Source organism: Madurella fahalii (genome assembly GCF_045866475.1).
Source record: "Madurella fahalii IFM 68171 DNA, scaffold_5, whole genome shotgun sequence".
NCBI classification, from domain to species: Eukaryota; Fungi; Ascomycota; class Sordariomycetes; order Sordariales; genus Madurella; species Madurella fahalii.
Genome location: NW_027263975.1, coordinates 2948553 through 2964769, shown reverse-complemented (window position 1 = coordinate 2964769; position 16217 = coordinate 2948553). Strand labels below are relative to the sequence as shown.

The 16217-nt window shown below is 55.6% G+C and overlaps 5 protein-coding genes across 5 annotated transcripts; 3 read left to right on the top strand and 2 right to left on the bottom strand.

Annotated features, from left to right (window-relative positions):
• Nucleotides 1-1548: 1548 nt before the first annotated feature.
• Nucleotides 1549-2628, top strand: MFIFM68171_09472 (uncharacterized protein; the record flags this gene model as incomplete). Its single annotated transcript, XM_071064891.1, has 2 exons — nucleotides 1549-1784; nucleotides 1863-2628. The coding sequence occupies 2 exons, from the start codon at nucleotides 1549-1551 to the stop codon at nucleotides 2626-2628; spliced, it is 1002 nt and encodes a 333-aa protein (XP_070920992.1).
• Nucleotides 2629-2832: 204 nt separating this feature from the next.
• Nucleotides 2833-3687, bottom strand: MFIFM68171_09471 (uncharacterized protein; the record flags this gene model as incomplete). The annotated part of the gene is made up of 3 exons (XM_071064890.1): nucleotides 2833-3160; nucleotides 3221-3570; nucleotides 3628-3687. The coding sequence occupies 3 exons, from the start codon at nucleotides 3685-3687 to the stop codon at nucleotides 2833-2835; spliced, it is 738 nt and encodes a 245-aa protein (XP_070920991.1).
• Nucleotides 3688-5402: 1715 nt separating this feature from the next.
• MFIFM68171_09470 (uncharacterized protein) lies at nucleotides 5403-8854 on the top strand (the record flags this gene model as incomplete). Its single annotated transcript, XM_071064889.1, has 2 exons — nucleotides 5403-8761; nucleotides 8812-8854. The coding sequence occupies 2 exons, from the start codon at nucleotides 5403-5405 to the stop codon at nucleotides 8852-8854; spliced, it is 3402 nt and encodes a 1133-aa protein (XP_070920990.1).
• Nucleotides 8855-9533: 679 nt separating this feature from the next.
• Nucleotides 9534-11233, top strand: MFIFM68171_09469 (uncharacterized protein; the record flags this gene model as incomplete). The annotated part of the gene is made up of 4 exons (XM_071064888.1): nucleotides 9534-9538; nucleotides 9616-9686; nucleotides 9749-10004; nucleotides 10069-11233. 4 exons carry the CDS (start codon nucleotides 9534-9536, stop codon nucleotides 11231-11233), a joined length of 1497 nt encoding a protein of 498 aa, XP_070920989.1.
• Nucleotides 11234-13032: 1799 nt separating this feature from the next.
• MFIFM68171_09468 (Integral membrane protein pth11) lies at nucleotides 13033-14671 on the bottom strand (the record flags this gene model as incomplete). Its single annotated transcript, XM_071064887.1, has 5 exons — nucleotides 13033-13607; nucleotides 13696-13760; nucleotides 13824-13941; nucleotides 14061-14430; nucleotides 14522-14671. The coding sequence occupies 5 exons, from the start codon at nucleotides 14669-14671 to the stop codon at nucleotides 13033-13035; spliced, it is 1278 nt and encodes a 425-aa protein (XP_070920988.1).
• Between the last annotated feature and the right edge of the window lie 1546 nt (nucleotides 14672-16217).

Genomic DNA, 16217 nt, shown 5'->3' with positions numbered 1-16217 from the left:
ATGGTCGCAAAGGAGGGGATGGATGAAGTTGTAGAAAGGCTGAGGCGGGAGATGGAGAGAGGTCAAGTACACGGTCCATGAGGGCAACCACAGGTTTGACGGACTGGCGAAGCTCGAGAATGATAAGATAGCAGAGGGGACTGAGCGGGTGAAGGCTGCTAGGATAGGTGACCTGCGAGAATGATTTCTATACCTATTGTAGGCTCAATTGACAAACTTTCTTTATATATAGAGCGATCTCCCGCTGACTAGAGGGAGGTCTATCTGCATATGTTGTTGTAACCTTGTTTAGGCTGCAGGGACCCAATTTGTGGTCGTGTCGCCTGGCCTGTCTTGTCTATCTTGTTTGTCTGGCAGTTGGCCACCTTTGCCCTCCCCTTGTTTTGATGGGTATGTGGGTGTAGATATGTGTTTCTGCACCATTTCAATGGACAACTATCAGCTTCGTTGCGGCGCAAGCTACGGCAATAGAACCTATCACTGACCATCTGGCAACCTCGTACGGTTTGTCTAATCCAAGGCTAGGCTGAGCTTTATGACTAAGTCGGTCACTGCCCTGTCGGTGCACCCCGGGATCCGCCAAAACGAAATGAACAATGGAATGGCGAAGGTATATGGGGTGGGGGATTACGCGTATAGGGGAGTAGCGATAGAATTGACGGCGAGATTGTTAGCGATTCCCTCCTTGCGTTGTTAGGTTGTGACCTCCCGCTTTGCTGACGAGACACGTAGCGCAGATGATGAGACGATCAGGGCAAAGGATTTTGGGCAAGTTTTAACGTATGATGCGTCTACTTCCCGTAATAAGAGGTATTTAGCGAGGGCGGGTGGTTGCTATAGTACGTGTACTTCCAACCAGCGAGAGATGAGGCAGTGCAGAGATGGGTGCGGGCAGGGGAGGCCAATGACACTTAGATGGCTTTGGTGATAAACTACGAAGCCGAAGCGTATTTCAAATCCGCTGCAGCTCGGCGAAAAAATCATGCCATTTAGAGCAGTGTTTGATAGTACACTGAATAATGAATAACGCGAAACCTGCACTGATGGGGCACAGTCAACCTCCATTCCGACTTGGCGGCCTAGAGCGGCGTTCTATGCTTACTAACCGTTGGGCCGCGGTACGGGGTCTCTTAGGGCCAAGCAAGTTAATTGAAGGATGAGACAGCTAACACGAGGGTTCAGTTATGGTTACTTAAGGATTGGTCATGAATCCTAGTGCAGCTAGGATTCAGTGCCTGTTAGTGGCATCTATACGGTTTTCCAGCAAGTTCTAACACACAGCCCCACTGTGAGATTAATAATTGACAACTTTTTTGAATCACTCCGAATGCTGATGATACCGAAGAAAGACGGCCTCTCGTTCCAACGCCCCCATAACTCCGATGCGATTCCACGTATTTGGGCTCCAGAGGCCTACACTTCATTATTATATCAACCCCAGACTCGACATGTGAAAATTTTAGCAAGCCTTGACAGCAATTAATTACAACAACGTGAGCAACACCAACAATCATCAAACCATCATAGATACAAGAACGGTCCATCAGCATGACACTAGATTCTCCTGAAAGAGGCCTGGAAGTATTGGCCGACATTAAGGCCAGGTTCGACCGTCTCGATGTCACGTACAAGGCCGTCAACGGCACCTCTATCGAGACCGCAATCCTCATCCCCAAGACCCTCTCTTCCAACACCTCACCGCAAACCGCTCCCGTGCTCGTCCACTTCCACGGAGGCGGCCTCGTGTGCGGCACCAACCCCGAACCATTCTTCCTTGTAGACTGGTAAGTCTAATCAACATCAAACCCAACTCTTTCCCACCGGAACCACTCATATTGACAAATGCAACCCCCCGAAAATAGGATCCGCGATCTCGCCCACTCTACCGGCGCCATCATCGTCTCCCCAGCCTACCGCCTCGCCCCGGAAGCCAAAGCCGTCGACAGCCTCGCGGACGTTGCCGACTTCTGGGCCTGGCTGCACCGGTCCGACTCCCCGCTCTCCTCCACCGTCCGCGGGCTCTTCCCCCACCTGACCCCGGACCTCTCGCGCATCGCCACGGCGGGCGAGTCGGCGGGCGGCTTCCTGGCGCTGCAGTCGGCCCTGGTGTTCAACGGGATGGCGAGGGTGCGGGCGGCGATCGTGGAGTACGGCGCGCTCTTCTCGGACGTGCGGGCGTGGAACCCGGGCCCGGGGGAGGGCGTGGACCGCTCGGCGTTCGAGAAGGTCGTCCGGGAGTATATGGGGGCCTTGCGGGACGGGGCGGTCCGGGTGGCGTCGCCGTGGCCCGACAGGTCCGAGCTCGTCTTCGCGGCGCTGCAGGGCGGCCTGATGAGGGAGCTCTACGGCGCGGACCCCGACGGGAAGATGACGCTGACGTATGCCCTTGCCAGGGCGAAGGAGCGGGGTGGGGTGCCGCCTGTCTGGGTCATTCAGGGTGCGCAGGACTCGCTGGTGGCTAAGGAGGCGATGGATGAGGTTGTGGAGGGATTGCGGCGCGAGGTGGAGGGGGTGCAGGTCAAGTACACGATTTGTGAGGGGGATCACGGGTTTGATTGGCTGGCGAAGCTCGAGGATGATTGGGTGGCGGAGGGGGTTGAGTGGATGAAAGGGTTTTGGCTTGGGTGATGGAGGATTGATGGAGAGGCAGCAAGGATGAGTGACCTGCGAGGGTGTCACTTTAGGTACTGCTACTAGTGCTGGAATGACACTTTCGTATTGGTGGATTGGTTCGCACTATAAAATAGTTTCGCCATCGGTAAACCGTCGCCATTGCCTCACTCTATATGTTGCCCGTTGCCTGGCTGAGGTCCTTCTTAGCCGAAAGTACCCTTAGGCCGGGCAGGTCATGGGCCTTGGTCCCGGAGCCGTGTACGGCTTGCGGCCATTGTCCGGAACGCTGTTAACCCAGATCTGGATCAGGATGCCAGGATCATTTTGGCTATACGCTCCTGGAATGCTAACAGTCTGGCTCGGCACGTACGAACCACCACCCGAAACATTCAGTTGAGCGCAAGACTGATAGAACTGGGCCCCCATGTTGCCGTAGGCCGAGTGCAGAGCCAGCAGCTCCTGCCTCAGAAGGTACTGTCCAGGAGCCAGACAGGTAGGGATGTTTGCGTATGACCATCCTTTGTTGGCAATCATGTTATCGACGCCCCTAGCCAACAGTGTCAGTTTATACCCTCCCCTTTTCGGAAGCACATCTTTCTGTACATACCACTTGCCAGTCGAGGGGTTGAACGAGTCCTCGTGGATTTTAAACCACTTGAGGCCGTTCGGGGACGCCGTGGCAGCGTTGTCGACGCGAGCCATGTAGGTCGAGATGGGGCCCTTGTGCGAGGCGGCGATAGGGTTGTCTGGGTCGTTGGGCCATTGGGCACCCCCGATGACATGTCCCCACCAGGCGCCGATGCGGTCGCCGGCCTTGACATTGATGACCTTGTCCGAGTGGGTACCGCGGATGCCGCAGGCAAGCTGAGGGTCGTTGACGTTCTGGACGGGGTTCGGCTGGGAGGGAGCGCGCAGACCGACAAGTTGGCCCTGATCGACCCCGTTGACCGAGAGTTTCTATATCCTTATAGTTAGAAATCATGTCGTGAACAAGGCTTGTCTCTCTTGACTCGCCTGGAAGATGCTGTGAGCCCGGGCAGAGGCCACCAGGGCAGCAACAATAGTGAACTTCATGATGAACGACAATGAGTGGAAAGGTCAGAGCGAATAGTATATTGTAAAGTCCACCAAGAACGAGGGAGCCGATGGGAAACCAGTGTCGGTCGTACGTCTTTTTAATAACTAAGCCTTCATCTGGGTTGCCCCATCCCTAACACACCAGGTGGTTTATCCACGGATACAATCCGCCGTCCAGCCCAGAATTTTAATAAACCCGCCACCGACACGAGGCTTGTCGGAATGATTCGTCCATCTCTGAGAACTCGGCATTCTCCATTCTCACTCGAACTGAAGTATCTGGGGCTGTTAGGACAAGAAGCCGGCAGTACTCAAGGAATTCCGAAATCATGATTGGCTGAAGGAGATCCGGCGGAACTCTTCCCTCCGCCCCTCCCGATTAATGCCTCCCCGGATTCTTGGCTTTTCTTGCTCGGCTCTTGTTAGACGCGGCGCGAAATATGACGTCGAGTGGTGAACGGTCAGGTGCTACTATACTTACACTGTTGTTTACCTACTCTCTGAAGCTTCAGGTTGGTGGTGCTCAAACAGGTAATTCTAGAGGTAGGAATTGCCAAACTCGTTTGCGGAGCCACGAAGCTCTGATGGACCGCTCACGCGTAGAGATACTACCTTGAGCAGCCGAACTCTTCAACGTCTTCCTTAATTGTTGTACATTGCCTAGAACACGTAGTGCGGACACACGCACCGGCGAATCAATTTTGTCCATCCCTTCCCCTGGGACGAACTGTGTCTGCCCGGCCGGCCCACTGTTGGCCGCCCAGGTAAACCCCGCCTCGTTCTCATTCGATGACATGGTCAGCTGTCCGCAACAACGTTATCGCCGGCAAACCGGCCCTCCACAACATGGCCAGGGCTCCCTGCCACTCTTACAAACATAGCATTACTCAGGGTTCGACGTGGATTGGAATGAGTAGCATGGTAGCTTACCAGCATACCGGAGGCCAGGATTAAGATCCGTTTGCCGGCGGGCGATCCCGCGTTTGACCGTCACGTTTCACTGCAGTAGGCCTCACCACATGTGCAAATGGCACCAGAGAACCCGCCTGTTATCCTGGCTGGTCAAGAAACCGCCAATTGCGTAGTGAATGGGCCCTTAAGCAAGGCGTTTTTCAACAGACGGTGCTCCGGTTCGTTGACTGGTTGGCGGGCTGTGTGGCTACCTAAGGTAGTTGGCTCGTTGGGTCTTTGTAAACAGCTCCCGACTGAAATACCCCTCCAAAATTCCATGTTCTATGCTCCCAACATTTTCTTTTGCATCCGCTTTGAAGGACCCTCGAAATTTCGTTCCGAGGGTTCCTGCTCCTCCTCGTCGCACTATATACAGTTCTCCAAACACAGCACCATCTGCTGTTCCACCGTCACGACCCACGCACCGTTCATCGAGCCGTAAATACACAGCCACCATGCCTGGAAAACCTTGTCGTTACTTCATGCAAACGGGCCGGTGTCGCTTTGGCCAGGAATGTAAATTTTTGCACTCGGGAAATCAGGCTAACACCGAACGTCTTCAAGGCGCGGTGCCCGGAGCTCGCAGAGCAACGGAGTCATCGTCAACGTCGTCGCCGCCGGTTGGTGGGCATGCCACTACTAATCACCTTCGCGAACTGAAACGTCTCTCATTGCAATACTCGGACCAGCCTCATCGACGTACGGAAATATCTTCTCGGTTCTTTCAGCTGGCTCTACTGCTGATCGATGGGGAGGTCGGCATGGCGCAGGAAACAGTTCAGCTGCTCGCAAAAAACCAGGGCTTAACTGTTGTCCGAGAGCTGACAGATCAGAGACTCCAAACCGTCACCGGAGATACGCAGAGGAAAGCCCTGTGGAAGGACGAGCTGCTTCCTCTCTTCCGGATTCTAGCCCACCCACGAGTCGTCGATTCGGCCATCCTCGAACAAGAAGTTGCCGTCATTCACAACTTTGTCCTGGGCATTGGCGGAAGGAGGATGAAGTCTGTCTTCTTGTTCTACCTCGACATGCTAGATGGCTGGCAGCGTTTCGACTTGGGACGGGACGGCGACTCGCGAATGTCAGCCGTCGAGCTCTCCCTCGCTGTGCTAAGCAAGATGATGGACTGCAACACAAACAGCATTGTCATTGATGATTTGGGACCCATCATCCATCGGCTAGCAACGATTACCGACGAGCCATCTGTCCCTGGCGACGAGTTTTATAGGCTTCAGTCACAAAACTATCTCCGTTACGTGCGGCAACGGCTCGGCCTGGGCGAAGCATTACCGGAACGGTCCGCAGCTACGTCGCGGCGCCGCGTTGAACGAGCAAAGTTCGTCCTCAGAACGGACCTTCCCGGGCAGCTCTCTGCCCAAGGACCACGGCACGACAATGACCACGCCGACATTGAGAGCATCAAGATCATGCCGACGAAGGACGAGATTGCAGCAATCCGTAGCGAGTACTTGCCGACCAGCGACCCGACCAACTTCCATCACCCAGGCATTCGTGGCCGCCTCGACCGCGAGTTTCGCCTGCTTCGCGAAGACACGGTCGGCGTATTGAGAGATGCTATTCGTATCCAGCTTGAAGCTATGAAGATGCCGCAACAGGATAAGGCGCCCCGCAAAAAGAAGGATGGCCTTCGCACGTTCACTTATCGCAACGCCACAGTTGTGGATGTCGTCTTTGATCAACACAAGCTCGATTTCATAGTCCAATTCGACCAGCCCGTGTCCAACATGACTCAGGGCCGCCGCCAGGAATGGTGGAGTCACTCGCGGAGGCTGCAACCCGGTGCCCTCGTCTCAGTCGTCGCGGCGTCGGGGTCGGCACTCTTCTTCACTGTGGCCCAGTCCACGCTTCATGTCCCCGACCAGAGACTCCAACAGCCGAAAAAGTCGGCTAATGACGGCATTCAGGAAAACAAGCACGTCCAGACCTTGTCTTTGTCCGGAGATGCCAATTATGCCTACGCCCACCTAAATCTTGTCGACATGGGATGCGGGGAATTCTACCAAGCGTTGCGTTGGTATTGCAATATTGGGCGTGATGAGAGTCGATATCTTGTCGAATTCCCCGGTGTCCTTCTTCCCTCTTTCCAACACACCCTCGAGGCCCTTCAGCAAATGTTAAAGAATCCTCGCCTACCATTCAGGAGCTTGATCGCGCCAGACGACATCGATCCCGAAGATGACCAGCTTCGGCCCATTCCGCCTCCACAGTACGCGGTGAAGCCGGGCTTCTCCTTTGACCTCTCGTGCCTCACAAAGACTGGATCACGCTTGCAGACCTCGCCACAAAATCCGCTAGATGCTGCGGACCTTGCCAAACAGTCAATTCTCGATCCGACGCAAGCAAGTGCACTGCTGGACTCTTTGTCTCGCGGGCTTGCGCTGATTCAGGGTCCTCCAGGGACAGGCAAGAGCTTCACCGGTGAGAACATCATTCGAGTTCTGCTGGCCAATAGGGAACGGGCTGATCTCGGCCCCGTACTATGCGTCTGCTTCACCAATCATGCCCTCGACCAGCTCCTCGAGCACCTCGACGATGGAAAGACCAGGATTATCCGCATCGGCGCCCGCTCCAAGTCAGAGAAACTGGAGCAATGTAACCTCCGCGTTGTGGCCAGAACGGCTGACCGTACATACCACGAACGGAGCACCCTGCGGCGGGAATGGAGAGTCCAAGAGGAACTCGCCTTGCAGCTCAGCGACCTTCTCCGGAAGCTGACGACGTCCGACAAGTGGCAAGCTCTGAAACAGCACCTCCAAGAGTCACAGCCTCATTATCACGATGAGCTTTTCGGTCGGAAGGATGAAGATGACTTCCAAATGGTATTCCATAAGCCGGAACGGGCCGTAGACCGGTGGCTTCAAGGTGGTGAGCGCGGAGATCCTCAGCAACACGGTCCATTGGGGCGTGCTGATCTTGGAAATGAGACGGCTCAAAGGTTATTCGACATGACAAATGACCAGCGGCGGGCCTTGCACCAAAGTTGGCTCAGGGAAATGCGTGACTCTATCATAACAGACATTGTTGGCACTGTCGAGGAGTACGAGTCATCCAAGGACCAGTGCGACAAGGTGCAATGCGAGGTCGATCTCCGATGCCTACATGAGGCCGATGTCGTCGGTGTCACGACAACTGGCTTAGCGAAGAACCTCGGCCTGCTTCAGAAACTGCGGAGCAAGGTGATGCTCTGCGAGGAAGCCGGTGAGGTTCTCGAGGCACATACCTTGACCGCGCTCCTTCCATTGGTCGAGCATGCCATATTGATTGGAGATCACCTTCAGCTTCGACCGCAGATCCAGAACGACCAGCTCAAAAGCACCAACTATTATGGTGCCCAGTACTCGCTCGACTTTTCCCTGTTTGAGCGTCTCGTTCGGCCTCTGCACCCTACGGATCCCAGACTCCCGTTCAGCTCTCTTGATACGCAGAGACGAATGCATCCCGACATTGCCGAACTTGTGCGATCGACTCTGTACCCGACGCTCGAGGACGGCGGGAATGTGGCTGACTACCCTGAAGTCATGGGGATGAAGGAGCGGCTGTTTTGGCTGCACCATGACCGGCTCGAGGATGGCGCCGCCAGCTCAGACCCTCATTCTACCTCACATTCGAACGGTTTTGAGATCCAGATGACCATTGCTTTGGTGAGACACTTGGTCCGACAGGGTTCGTACGGCCTGGACGACATTGCCGTCATCACCCCGTACCTCGGCCAGCTATTTCGGCTCCGCCGCGAAATGCAGGGCCTCTTTGAGATTTCGGTTGGAGAGAGGGACTTGGAAGATCTCGCCGCCATCGAGCGCGACACCGCATCTCCATCCACTGAGGTCGTCTCGAAGAAGCCTGTCGCCAAAACGTCACTCCTCAAGAGTGTCCGGGTGGCCACCGTAGACAACTTTCAGGGGGAAGAGGCCAAGGTCGTCATCATCTCGCTGGTACGGAGCAACACGCAAAACAAGTGCGGCTTCCTAAGCACCAGCAACCGAATCAACGTCCTTCTTTCTCGCGCCAAGCACGGTATGTACATCCTGGGCAACTCATCCATGTACGGCGGCGTGCCCATGTGGGCCAAGGTCCTCGACATCCTTCAGGCGTCTGGAAGGTTCGGCACGAAATTGGAATTGCAATGTCCGCGTCACCCTGACACACCAGTGGCCGTCTCGGAGCCCGACCACTTCCTGCAGTTTTCTCCTGAGGGGGGATGCCTTCGCCACTGCGAGAAGCGGCTCTCTTGTGGCCACTCCTGCATCAGCCGCTGTCACTCAGATGTCCTTCACAACGCGGTTAAGTGTTTGGAGCCCTGTCCCAGACCGAAGACGGGCTGTGACCATCCCTGCCGTCGAAGATGCGGAGACCAGTGCGAGCCCAGGTGCACCGAGCAGCTCACAGGTATCCGGTTGGTTCTCGAATGCGGCCACACTGTGTCGTCAACCGTCTGTTGGCGCGCCCAGGATCCGACCTCTATCATCTGCACCACAGTCGTCGAGCGCGTCATCCCCGGATGCCAACATCTCGTTAAGAAACCCTGTCACATTGACGTCGGCACTGCCACCTTCCGCTGTACATCTCTCTGCAATTCTGTTCTCCCTTGCGGTCACTCCTGCAGACGAACCTGTGCGGACTGCAAGGAACGGAAAGACAGCACAGTGGTCAAGGAGGACCACGGTACATGCAAGCAACCTTGCGGAAGAAAATATTCGACTTGTCGGCATGTTTGCACCGCATCCTGCCATCCAGGCGAGCCCTGTCCGCCGTGCTCGGCAAAATGTGAGGTCCGCTGCTCTCACTCTAGATGCGCCAAGTCATGCCATGAGCCGTGTGCTCCTTGTGCTGAACAATCATGCTCATCACGTTGCGAGCATACGAGGTGCACGATGCCGTAAGTTGGCCCCTGTGAACTTATCTTGCACATCCTCGCTTCTAGCTCGCTCATGATATATACTAATGCTCCGCCAGCTGTGCCGCTCCTTGCGATTGGGTGCCTTGTTCCAGACGCTGCTCCAAGATCTTGAATTGCAAACATCAGTGTAAGTCCCCTTTGGTATGATGATGTCTTAAATTGTATCGACTAACATGATATTCTGCACAGGCCCTTCAATCTGCGGTGAAGCTTGTCCCGACCCCAAGTTCTGCCGGGCGTGCTGCTCCGAAGATATCAAGGACACGGTCGTCGACTTCCTCGAGGGTCTCCAGTACCGGGACATCAACCTTGACGAGGACCCATGCCTCTTCCCCGATTGCGGCCACTTCGTCACCATGACCAACATGGACGGCATCATGGACATGGCATCGCACTACACCATGTCTGGCTCAGAGCCCGACCGTCCGGTCGCCATCTCCAAGGCGTCTAAGCCATTCTCTATGGGACGAAGTCAAGGTGTGTCCGACCTGCCGTGGGTCCCTCCGAAGCCTCGCCCGGTACGGCCGCATCGTGCGCCGCGCCATGCTCGACGAGGCAACCAAGAAGTTCATCAACTGGTCCAATGCCGAGTACCTGAAATTAGCCAAGCTGCTGGTCGATGAGCAGCAGACGCTCGACCAGACTCATCCGATCCAGCAGGCTCGGACCAGCAACACCAAGCCGAGACAGCAAATGACCACATCAGCGAGACTTAAACAGCTGTGGCTGGTACGCGATTGGGACGGCACGAGCAGATATGTCCCCCTGCTCAAGCTGTGGCACCAAATCAGCGAGTATCTGGGCATGGTGCGGAAGGAGGAACAGCCCTTCCAGCGGGTGGCCGACTTTGTTCAGCATGCCGCCCGACAGCGAGGTGCCGGTGGGGGGCAGGGCGAGTTTTCCTTTGACGAGTCGAGCACGATCCAGGTCAAGGGCCAGCTCCAGGCCGCGGCGCTGCTGCTCAAGTGCGAGATCGCCATGTTTGCCGATTGTATGAACCAAGCCCAAAAGCGCAAAGGCGGTGGGATGCCAGCCCTCGATTTCTCGCAGCACCTCAAGGACTGCGAGGAGTTGATCGCTGCCGCGGGCCGGAGCAGGCATCCGCGGCTCGAGGTCGAAGGGCACGTCTGCTTTGCGCGGTTCTGCCTGTTTGTCCGTCACGCAGGAGAAGCAACTCGTGCTTCCGCTTCTTCTTCTTCATCTTCTTCTCCTCGGCCGTTGGCTGGTGCCGATCCCAAGTTCGCTGCAGAACCTTCAGCCGAAAGCTCAACATCCCAGAGCGAAGTCGAGCGTATCCACAAGCTTGCGCTGAACCATCTACGCTCAGCACGTGAAATCGTCGAGACACACGCCTCGACGGAGGCGCTAAAGGCGGAGATTGACACGGTCGAGAGGATGGTCAACGGTGGCGTATTCTACACGACTGTCAGCGAAGCCGAAATGAAGGCCGTATATGCGGCCATGGCGGCTGGGTTTCGTGGGACGGGCCACTGGTACTACTGCGCCAACGGACATCCGTTCACCATTGGCGATTGTGGCATGCCGATGCAACTCGCACAGTGCCCGGAGTGTGGGGCGCCTGTCGGCGGGACGAGCCACACGCCTGCGGAGGGGGTAAGAAGGGCTGATGAGATTGAGAGATTGGCCGGGGGTGCTGGAGGGTTGGGGATCTGAGATGCCGACTAGGCAGGGTGCGGCTTGGAGGTGGATTACAAGGAAATTAAGCGTATAATTGTAAGTACCTGAGTAACGTGGGGGAACAAGGTCGGAAACGAGCAAGCAGAATTGGCGAAGGGTGCCATGAGTGCTGTTTGATTCCTGCCGGTAATTTAGATACTATGGTACCTAGGTATGTTGGGCAATGAACCTACCTGGTAGTAGTATGATCCAAAAGTATTCTCACGAGTCCTCCACATGTCAGGACACACAAGAAGCATAGAAAACTAGGTAAAGTTCGGGTAAGTACTAAGTAGTTCCTAAGGTAACCTGTTCCTTCGCGACCTTGTCGCTCTTTTCCACCACTTTAAACTCCGTCCCTTCTCTCCAACTTATTCAAACTTCCCTCCTCTCTTTCCTCTCTCTCGTCTCTTTAGACTTTTTCCTCTCTCTTCTCCTATCCAATCTTCTCTCGCTCACCTCGACATCACCAGCCAAGAGCTGCAAGCAAATTCGTCTCACACCTGCTCAGCAGCATGGGTGAGAAACCAGACATTACCAACTCCCTGCGGAGTTGTTTCAAAGAAATTGGCTCACACCACCATCCTAATGACTTGATCCGATCACACCGGGCCGCACAAGCCCGCAGCCATTTCACTTGGCGCGCGTATCGATGGCCTCGAAAAATGGGCCCTACCCGACCATGTGAAGCCACCCAAGGCCCGGGTACCTCTGTCCGGGAATGGTTTGGCTTGCGCTGTGAGAGAGACACTCGCCCCATTTGGCATATTGGCGGTACTAGGACGTAGGGGAAGCCTAATTAACGATCCCGTATCTTACATTTCTCTAATCAGATCCGGCCGTTACTATCGACTCGAGCACAACGACAGCCCTCGCCCCGACTCACCACCGAGATCCTAGAACCCTACCATTGGGAGTATTCTACTAGTGAGACTATCCTTCCAAGTGCGCGCCGGACCCGCAAAGATCTCACGTCACTCCTCGCTTTCTGCGTCGCTATGGACGCTCTGAATAATGGCAACGTTGACATGGCCGCATTACTAGTCGCTAGCCGCATCGCCTCCATTGCTGAGTGCGGGGATGGTATTAACCGAGAAAGGGGGATGCAGATAAGTACCAATGCACTTCCTTTAGTAGCCTTGCCATTTTGCACAGGATGCCAAAGTCAGACGGAGAGATGAGCGCCCGCAAAATGGAAATCTTCCTTACCCGCCTGTACTACCATGCGTCACCGACGTTCCGCAAGAAAGAGGCCCGACTATCCAGAGTCGTGCCGGCCCTCCAGGTTGAAGGGAGCGAGAAGGCATATAAAGCCTGTTTGCAGATGGTCTTAATGGCTGCGCAGCACCGTGCAACACCAAATGGATCTGAGAGATAGCGGCGAGTGGATCGGATACCGCACTGCGTCTTTGAAGTGCGGCCCTGGAACTCCGGGGCTCCAGCCATTGCAAGAAACCTGCTTCCTTAAATACGGCTTTCGCGGCAGGGACTCGGTAAACGTGGAAGCGCATGGCTGTGTTGACCTGTCCCATCCCTGGTCAAAGGGTATGTAAAGCGCGAGTTTGGAGCGGTTTTCCTGATGCTCGGATCGAGCTTCTGCTGGCATAATTACCATGGGGCTCCTGCTGACTGCTGTGGAATGCCGACATTCTTGGACTCTGAAATCTATTGGATTTTTCCTAATACAACGTGCGCCGCGCGAGGAAATGTGCACAGAAAAAATAAAAAAATAAAAAAAATACAGCCGCATCCATCCAAGCAGACCGGCGATCCGAGAGACGTGCCCCCCACCCCCTTCACGACCTATCAACCCGCCACTCCTCAGTCACCTGGATACTCGGCTTCACCGGCCCGTGGCCCTTGCCAGTCTCAATGTCGCTCCTCCTCCTGGCGTGGCCCTGTTTGAACTCGCCGCCCAAGATCTCCTCCTGGCTCCCATTATCCGGCGCGCACACATCGCCGCCCGCCACCGCCGTGGTCTCGGTGAACGGGGTGATTCCCAGTTTCATGCCCTTGTTCGCCTGCCCGCCTTTGCCGCCGCCCTTCGCCTCGTCGCCGCTGCTGCCCGTCCGGTCCGACCCGGCATCGTCCCCGTCTCGATCCCGCACCGTCTCGCCCTCGGGCTCCCACGTCGACGCGCCGGGCATGGTGCTCCCGCCAAAGGTGCGCAGGCCGTACCGCGGGCCGCCGCCGCTCCTGCCGCTCCTGCCGCCGCCGACAGAGTGTTTCTTGTAGCCGCCCGAGCCGGTCCCGTTAGTGGAGATCTTGTCGAGGAAGCGCTTGTAGAGCGGGCGGCAGACGGGGATGCCGATGCAGATCATGGTGACGGCGATTTCGGCGGCGGACCAGACGATTAGGCCTACCGTGTCCTCTGTGAAGGGGGGGGGAGGAGTGGGGTGTTAGAATGTTGGATTACTATGTGGAAAAGCGATGTGAAGAGCAGGGAGGGTAAGATGTACTTAGGTAGTTTTGGCTAATAAGATTGGGAACCTCGACGGTACGTTTGATGCCGCAGGCGCCAGCGCTGTTTCATGTTTTAGAAGACCGAGTCATTCAGGTAACACGCAAGGGGAGGGGGCAGACGCACATCAAGCCAAGGCTCATACTAGCGGCAATAACGATCTTTTCGCGCTGGTTCATCTGCAAGTTCCAGAGGAACAACCAGGGAAAGAGAGCGAAGAAAAAGTCGGCAAGAACGCAGAGGACTAGAAAACAGTTTCGAGTGAGAGCCTGTCCCTGTTTTTTTTTTTTTTTTTTTTTTTTTTTTTTTTTTTTGGGGGGGGGGTTGGGGGGGGGGGGGGGTTAAAATGAGGAGCAAACATACTACACAAGGTCAGAGACACGGGAGTAGTGTCGATGTGACAATAGCCTCCCGGGATCCGCCTGTCCCACAAGTATGCTGGCGGCGTGCACTGCAGCCAAAAGACAAAGCAGACGGAGATCGAGGCGCCCATCAAGCTGCACATCATGATCCATATGGCAACCTTATGCCACCCCTGCGTGACCAATCTCAACAAGAAGAGTCCGAGCGACCATTTGGCGACGGCCATGCCCACGACTGCAAAGGTTTGGCCGATGGCCTCGAATAGGATGGCATCGATGAGGTCGTCTAAGATGGGAATGTCGGCCATGTTTTGGCCGAACCCGTAATGGGCCGAGATGGTGGTGAAGATGGTGTAACAGAGGAGGAGCACCTTAGACGCTTAAGTTAGCGAATGTCTTTTCTTTTTTTCTTTTTTTTCCCCCTTTTTTGGGTGTTCTCTTGGGTGAGTGACGTCGACTTACAAAGGCAAAGTTGTAAACATGGTCGTCGATGCCGTAGTTTTGCACAACGAGGGCACGGGTGTAGACACGGAGCAGGACAAAGATGAAGGTGAGGATTGTGACGATCCACATGACGGCGACCGCCCACGGTCCATCACCTCCCATAGCCATGGCGGGCGAAGGTGCTCTGTGCGAACGTGAAGAGAGATGTCGACGGAGGGAAGGTTGGGCGGAGTTGCCTGTGAAGTCTTTGCGCCGTCTCGTCCCCTGCAGACTACGGACTCGAGAGTCGGACGCCTTGGGGGGGTTCCGCTATGCTTATATCTGGGCCCGACGCCGGGGCCCCAGACAACGCGTCAACATCGGCGCAGCCATATCTCTGCAAATGAGATGGGATTTTTACAGTTGCGCGGGCCCGGGGAAGAAGAAAGACCTTATTGCTAAGCTTCAATTTTAACTCGGATCGACGGTTTCGCAAGGGCGAAGCGATTGTGTCTCGCCCACGCTGCCGGGTCAAACGGTCAGAAAGTTAAAAGGGGCGCTGTGGAAGCAGAGAATGACGCCGAGAGGCTGAAGCAGTGTGATTGAAGACAAACAAGTTCCCCTGTCCCATGTCAGGGTTCTCGAAACCAACAACGCACTACCGGCCGTCGAAGCATCTTACGCGGTCTTGGCTGGATCCATCGAGAGACCGGGGAGAGACCCGGCACTGTGCGCGAGGGGTAGAAAAGGAAAAGGGGATGCTGGAGTGTCAACGAGAAAAGGAAACAAGCGCGACGATTCCAGTTTCCAAAGACCGGGAAGCTTGAAAATGCGTGGATTCTGTATGTGACGCTTGCTGCGCAGCAGGGGAAATCGCCCGCAAGCTGCCAAGGATTTATTAAGCTCCTTGAGGTACCTGACCTTATTCTAATGCATCTCCCCCAAGCTGAGCCACGAATAGAAGCATAACGTCCCACAGAATGGCGGGACCGACGAATCCATGACGAAGCAAGAGCGCGGGGGGTTGGCCATGATCGCAACGGATTATTCGCGCCTAAGTCGGTAGCTTCAAACCGGGCTGCATCGTGGCTCCAGCTGCATTGACAACAACTCCTCGTTGAGGATTCTCTCTGGACGCAAGACGCAACCAATGAGCCATGAAAAACCCCGGCAGCTACATAGCACCAGCCTCGCAGATGGATTGTAGACCGGAGGGGTTTTATTTACCCCTCCAGAGGAAACCATGTCGCCTCGCCTTCATTGGCAGGATCGTGGCCATTCTCGCGCGGTGGCCAGTTCGAGGCTTGACCACCGAGTACTGTACAACGGCCCAAGGTGCATGGCGGAGACAGGCAGCAGCGGTTGAACCACAGTGATTCGCCGGCTCCATGCAGAAGTCCCAGTCGACCACCTGTTACCCAATGAATCGAGTTGGCTCTGGAGGGGATTCCGATTGTGCGACTTGGTTACTTAAGCGCCGGCTGCGTTTCTTTCGGTTTTGCGGTCTGTGTCGTCAGTGCATCACACCAAGTCTACTGAATAAGGGCAAGCGACGGGATGGCACTCGAGGTACTCGGAACGAGCACGGCAATGCTCGTGCGACTGTTGCAGCCAGCCCGCAGCAGGCCGCAATCCGCAATCCCCAGCCCAAGAAAGACGGGAGCTGCCCTGCTACCTTTCCACTCCACCCTCCCCCGCTCTCCATGTTCTGGCGGGCAAATAGCCGCCATCCAGT